At 37.1% G+C, this 7,006-nt stretch overlaps 1 protein-coding gene across 2 annotated transcripts; it reads right to left on the bottom strand.

Annotated features, from left to right (window-relative positions):
- Positions 1-4,627, bottom strand: s1pr3 (sphingosine-1-phosphate receptor 3). 2 transcript variants are annotated; one of them, XM_033017727.1, is made up of 2 exons: positions 4,017-4,627; positions 1-2,579 (listed from the first exon to the last, which is right to left on the bottom strand). In XM_033017727.1, exon 2 carries the CDS (start codon positions 2,433-2,435, stop codon positions 1,299-1,301), a length of 1,137 nt encoding a protein of 378 aa, XP_032873618.1. In that variant the 5' UTR covers positions 2,436-2,579; positions 4,017-4,627; the 3' UTR covers positions 1-1,298. The 2 variants fall into 2 exon arrangements, with proteins under 2 accessions (XP_032873618.1, XP_032873619.1); XM_033017728.1 differs by having other exon boundaries at positions 1-2,546; positions 4,017-4,626.
- Between the last annotated feature and the right edge of the window lie 2,379 nt (positions 4,628-7,006).

Genomic DNA, 7,006 nt, shown 5'->3' with positions numbered 1-7,006 from the left:
AAAAAATTATTTGTTACAAGGATTCGCCAATATTTGATACCATAGTATTTGAAGCAACTGTCGTGTACATTTATCTTGTTGTATTAAACTTTTTATTAAACTGGAAAGGTTTTAATTTTTTCCACAGTTCTAAATTGTTTTTTCATTTAATGAAGTTCACTCGAATGAAATGACAGGCAATTCAATAAATGACAACAAATTAAATATTTGTCATTATATACATAGGAAATTGGGTCAAATATTTGTGTATGTAAGGAGAGGTATGGCTTTTGCCTATTTCATTCTCTAAATAGATGATTGCTGCTTATGAAGCTTTGAATGGATTTTGGCTTTGGGAAGAAATTTAAAACCCCACGCTCAATTGTAGAGAGTTTATATTAGAAGGAATATATTTTAAAGTATTTTAAAAATACTATCTATATTTAACTTTATATTATGCGTGTGATATAGTATGACAATTTAAAAGGGATTTCTATGATTCCCAATCTTACTTAAGAGATCTTTCAACCAAATATGGTTAAGAATCGTATGCCTTACTTGATTAAGATCTGATGTTAATATTTGACATACTGAATTTGCACGAGATTTATATTGCAAGTATTAGTGAACAAACAAGGAGCACAGATGGAATTAATATGAGGCTGTTGGGTGTTCACAGAGGAACAACATATGGACAGAATATGCATTCCATGCAGATTTACTGATAGTTCAATGTTTTTTTTTGTTCTGTAAAGCTTCATATGATCTGTGGAAAGAGGTTTTCTCATGTCATTGATGGAAGTAGTGAATAGTTGCCCAGTGTAACTCAGGGCACTGTAGATCTTTGCAAAAGGGTTTAAAAACTCGTGTCAAAAACTATATAGGAATGAATTCAGTGGAATCCATGAAATCACACCATGGGGAAAAATATGGATAGAGAGTCACATAAAAATTCAAGTTTAATTGTCTTAACAAAGACGATAGCAATTTATATTAAATTTAAAAAAAAAAGAATTTCTGGATTAATACTAATATTTTCACTGCAACTGAAATGGTTAACATAGAACTTTCATAGCACTTTATGCAAAAAATCGATAAAGTCCTTTGTACATTATATGATGTGTGAGTACTTTGTAGACAACTTTGGTTTGGGATTTTAGTGGCAGATATCAGGATTCTTTGGTGGCCATTCTTTTTCAAAGTTCAGAGCTAAAGAAAGGACAGATCTTTCGTACAAGGAATTAAAAGGTTATAAAAATAATGTTGTAAGCTTATTAACGAGAAAACAATATTGTTTGTAACAGATTAGCAATCAATGGTCACAAATCTCCTTTGGAAGTTGATAAGTTAATAGTTTTGATTTCATTTAAATGATTACTGATTTCTATGGGCTCTCCTTTTGATTTCTGCATATTACTGCCAGTAGTCTTGCTTTTGCTATTATCTGCTGCTGACTGAATTGGCAAGGCCTTGGAAACTTTATCATTGGCCAAGCAGCCACAGAGGAGACGGAAGAAAGCCCGACGCATCTCTTTGCTGGCCAGGGTGTAAATGATGGGATTCATGCCAGAATTGAGGACTGCAATTGCAATAAACCAATCTTCCTGATACAATATGCTACACTTGTTCGGTTTGCAAGCAACATCAAGGAGCAATAGAATGAAAAGTGGGGACCAGCATGCAATGAAAACCCCCACAACAATTACCACTGTCCTCAACAGAGCCATGGATCTTTCTGAATTGTTTTTTGGGAATTTTCTGTTTGCGACATTGCGGCTACTTGACTTAACCAATATATAAATACGAGCGTAAAGTATTACAATGGCCAGCAAAATTGCACTGAAGATGCCTATACTGAAAAATATATACTGCTTGGAATAGAGGGGCAGGACTGTGGAACAGTCTGGAAAATTGCAAATACAGTTCCAACCCAGGATAGGCAAGACACCAAATAAAATGGCAATCAGCCAACAGGCACCAATGAGCAGAAACACTCTGTGATTTTTACTAGAATCGTAGGGTCTCATCTTTATCATAGTCATGTGCCTCTCAATTGCTATCGCCAGTAAACTGAAGGTGGAAGCTCCCAATGCCACAAACATGCTTCCTTCTCTTATGAACCATACCGTTGGTGTGAGTCCATATGTCTTCTTCCCAGACATGAGGATATTTACTTTGTAGGCTATTCCTGCCAGCAAATCAGACAGGGCTAGATTACCAATGAAATAGTACATGCGGTTATGGAATTTGTTGTTTTTCCAAATAGCCAGGAGAACCATGAGGTTTTCAAGCACAATGAAGCTGCAGATGATCAGAAAGGCCACCGTAGTTAGGTCCAAGCCATCAGTGGTTTTCCCGTTTTTGTTGAACTTCCCAGTGTAATTATAGTGGCGCTCAATGAGCTCTGTTTTGACACAGCCATTGACCATTTCAGTTGGAAATGCAGTTAAAGACATGCTGGTGTTGAAGAGTACTTGTAGTGTTATAACTTGCCCACAAGATGGAGGCTTTGTGCCATATTTGATGCTGTCAGCCAGAAGGAATCCTCCAGATGATTTTCTCACTTGCTATGATCAAGAAGAGGTGTGAAATTTTAAAATCTGTGTGAGCGAACATAATGTTTATCAATATATAGTCTAATTTCAGGAAAAACGTGTTTATATGAAGAACTAACACCTATCAAACTAGGCAAAAGGATCAAGGATTTCTAATCAATCTCCTTTTAAATAATATACAAGGTGCATTTAGATAATATGCTATTAGAGCAAAGGGAACTTTCTAAATGCTTAATGCATTTCAGTTTGGCAGCTCAAAAGCTATTTTGGAAATGGATTTCTAAACTAGATATAAATTCCCAATGGATTTGGAACTATGCAAGAAATGAATGATTAATGCATGAAGTCTTGGAAATAAAAGGATATTATGAAATTAATGTTTTTTACTTTGGCTATGGGCACATATTTTACAACTGATTTGTCACAGCTGTTCCACATAAAAACCTTCTTAACAGCAATGATCAGATTCGTCATTTTATATATTTTTGGTGAAATGTTAAAATGTATTAATTCAGCCTTAGTAAATTCCAAGAAACACAGAGACTGCAGATGCAGGAATCTTGAGTAAAAAACTAAATGCTGGAAGGACTCAGTGGGTCAGGCAGCATATGTGGATGGAAATGGATAAACATTTCTGGTTGGGATCCTGCTTCAGCCTGACCCACTGAATTCCCCTTCAGTTTATTTTTGACTCCAGTAAATTCCTAACCAGTTTATGAAAATATGATGTTGAAGTAAGGACTTTGCATGGATAGTTGACTCTACTTTGCAAATCAAGATGGTTAATATACAGACGATTGTCCATTTATTCAGTTAGAAATTAAACTTCACTAAAACAAGGGGAACACGGGTTATTAATTAAAATAAAAAAGAATTATAAAGTAAGATTCTTTTTAACGGTCCACTTATTAATTTCTTGCCATGCAGAGTAAAAAATAATTGGAAATACCTTATTTAAATCACGAGTATTTACCAAGCAGTTGTCCCTATTATGAGTAAAAGCCAGCGGAGTGATAGAAATGAAAATCACACTCAGTAAATGGATTCCTGTCAGACCACTACTCTCCATGTGGGGTTTTGTGCGGTCAGGGCAATATATTACACCATGAGCATGCAAAATATATATCAATCGTCAACTATATTTATATCTGCATATTTATTCTATGAATAGGAGTGATTATGTGGAGGTGATTTCAATTAGTGACTTCACAGTCTTCACTGTTTTCGGTACTGGTTACCAAAGATAAATTTGTCCCTCTAGAAGTTTAAGGAAAATTCTCATTAGGTGTTGAGATTTAATCTATGTATTTAATTTTTCGCCATTGGAAAATTCTAATTTACAACTTTATGGACATTCAATGTTTAAGTAACAATTACATTATTATTCATATATACAATGTTACGATTGTTTTCTTAAATGAACCGAGTGGCAATAAATAATTAAAATAATGAATAATAGGACATCTTAGAATGAAAACTCACCTTTCACATAATTTCCAGTTTTTCTACTTTACGTCTAACAAGTCAAAGCCTCAGGTGGGAGAGTGAGACTTGCTGCTCATTTCTTTATCAAGATTTCTTGTTAATGGTTTTGTGTTGAGTTAAAATTTCATTGCTTTCTTAGGCTGAATTTCTTCTTTTCTTCTTGTGTTAAATTCACAAACACTCTCCTTAACTCCACATCGGAAGTCACAAGCAATTTCGAGAAAAAGTTTGTAGAATCTTCCAATCCTTCCAATAGGAATGTTTCTGCTTCATCAAATTGATTGTTCTAGGCTCAAGGTGCCAAATAAATTCACAATCACACCATCCTCAGATTAATATATCAAATACACTCAAATTACATGCTTCATTGTTAGATCCTTTGTTAATGCCACTAACTGCTTGTTCTCTTCAGCAGCCTGTTGCAGTTTCCTCTGTACTTTTTGGCAGTATTATGTTTCAAACTTTTTGGCCATATTCTTTGTAGCTAGTCCTTGCGAAAGTCAGTTGTTCAGCTCCCACAGCTTGCTTCAGTTTACTTAATCACTCTCGGACTGAGTGAGTAATCTCAGGTTCTCCTGTGTTATAATCATTTCTGCCCGGTCTTTCGAGATGGCCAGTCACTGAATTGACAACTGATCCCGCCCACAGGAGGCAGTTCTTTGCACTTTTGCATGTGTGATTTTGCTATTGAGGGAGGCTCTAGATTCGAAGGAACTGAGAGAAAGATACACAAGGGCAGGAAAGTTCTCTGTGCAAGCTAAATGTAGTAATTAGGAAGGAAAGAGAAAGCATGAGGAACAAATTATTCAGAAATAATTCCTGGAATAAACTTGGTTAAGTAAAAAGGTGGAATGTTTGATTTTATGAAATTGGTATTTCCCTTAAAATAATTTTTCGGTATGAGCATGAGATAGCTTACAAAGAAACATTTATGTTTAATGAAGGTGATGACATAATTGGGTTCTTAATATTTTATTCATATCCTACATCAGAAATCTTAACTTTCATGGTCCTGCCGTTTACTTGGATGAGCATTGGTTTGCAGCTTGACAATCTCATTCAAACGTGTATTCAATCTTATTCAAACTGAAATTTAAATTGTCAAAAAGAAAACAGCCTGACTGCATCTGGGAATCCAGAGGTAAATTGTGCCCATGATGAAATCAGCTGAACATAAGGTCATAAGTGATAGGAGCAGAATTAGGCCATTTAGTCCATCAAGTCTACTCCGCCATTCAATCATGACTGATCTATCTCGCCCTCCTAACCCCATCGTCCTGCCTTCTCCCCATTACCCCTGACACCCATACTAATCAAGAATCTATCTATCTGTGCCATAAAAATATCCATTGACTTGGCCTACCGAGTCTTCTGCAGCAAAGAATTCCACTGATTCACCACTCTCTGACGAAATAAATTCCTCCTCATCTCCTTTCTTATAGAATGTCCTTTAATTCTGAGGCTATGACCTCCAGTCCAAGACTCTCCCACTAGTGGAAACATCCTCCCCACATCCACTATCCAAGCCTTTCACTATTCTGTATATTTCAATAAGGTCCCCTCTCATTCTTTTAAACTCCAGCGAGTACAGTGTCGTCAAACGCTCATCATATGATAACCTGCTCATTCCTGGGATCATCCTTGTAAACCTCCTTTGGACCCTCTCCAGTGCCAGCATATCCGTCCTCAGATATGGTGCCCAAAATTGTGTTGAATACATCCAAATGTGGCGTGACCAGTGCCTTATGGAGCCTCAGCATTTCATCCCTGTTTTTGTATCAGAGCCGTCTTGAAATAAATGTTAGCATCGAGTTTGCTCTCTTTACTACTGATTCGACTTCCAGATTAACTTTTTGGGAATCATGCACCAGCACTTCCAAGTCCCTTTGCACCTCCGATTTCTGGATTCTCTCCCCAGTCTGCGGCTTTATTTTGACTACCAAAATGCATGACTCCACACTCTGTTACACTATATTCCATCTGCCACTTCTTTGCCCACCCTCCCAACCTGTCCAAGTCCTTCTGCAGAGTCCCTGCTTTCTCTACACTTATTTCAGTGTCATCTGCAACATCCATGTGATCGGAAAGATAGTGACCCAACTACACATGTTGCTGTCAAAAACCCACCACTAAAATAGATTATTTTTAATTACATCCTTTCCCAGATTCCCTTCCAGTAACTAAACCTATTTCACAGTTACAGAATCAGTTTCTTCATTTACATGACATTGGAACAGCAGAATAGATTTAATATGCCCCTTGGACCTGTTCAATAATTTAAAGAGGATCTACATGGTAACATCATTTACACACTCTTTCTCTACATTCCTTTACACTCTGACCTAAGAAAAGATCAATGCTTGAGATTTTCAGTTGACTTTGCATTCACAAACATTTGGATAGTGAGTGATATGGGAATTCAGAATTGAGAGAATCACAGTGGCACAGTTGCTGCCTGACAGCCCCAGAGACCCGGGTTCGATCCTGACCACGGATTCCATCTGTACGGAGTTTACACATCTCCCCATGACTGCATGGGTTTTCTCTGGATGCTCTGGTTTTCTCCCATATTGCAAAGACTTGCAGGTTTGTAGGTTGATTGGCTTCTGTAAATTGCCTCTAGTGTGTAGAATGTGAAACTGGGACAACAAAGAACCAATGTACAGGTGATTGTTGGTCGGCACAGACTCGGTGGGCCGAAGGGTCTGTTTCCATGCTGTATCTCTAAACTAAAGTAAACTGGAATGGAAACAATTCATCCTTGATCCCAAGGAAATGCCAAAAAAGAAAATACCTTAAAGCAATTAGTATTTATGGGACTATAATGTAAATTGTACATTTATACATTTGGAGTGGCATGTAGTAGAACTGCTGCCTCACAGTGCCAGGGACGGATACAAACCTGACCTCAGATGCTATTTGTGAGGAGTTTGTACATTTTCCCTGTGACTGCTTGGGCTTCCTCCTGGTGCGCCCGTTTTGTCCCA

The sequence above is a fragment of the Amblyraja radiata genome, chromosome 3 (assembly GCF_010909765.2).
Source record: "Amblyraja radiata isolate CabotCenter1 chromosome 3, sAmbRad1.1.pri, whole genome shotgun sequence".
NCBI classification, from domain to species: Eukaryota; Metazoa; Chordata; class Chondrichthyes; order Rajiformes; family Rajidae; genus Amblyraja; species Amblyraja radiata.
This window is presented reverse-complemented; position numbering and strand designations above follow the sequence as displayed.

What these genes read in the sequence shown, in the direction of transcription:
- s1pr3 (XM_033017727.1), bottom strand. Translation starts at nt 2,435, where the DNA reads ATGTCTTTAACTGCATTTCCAACTGAAATGGTCAATGGCTGTGTCAAA.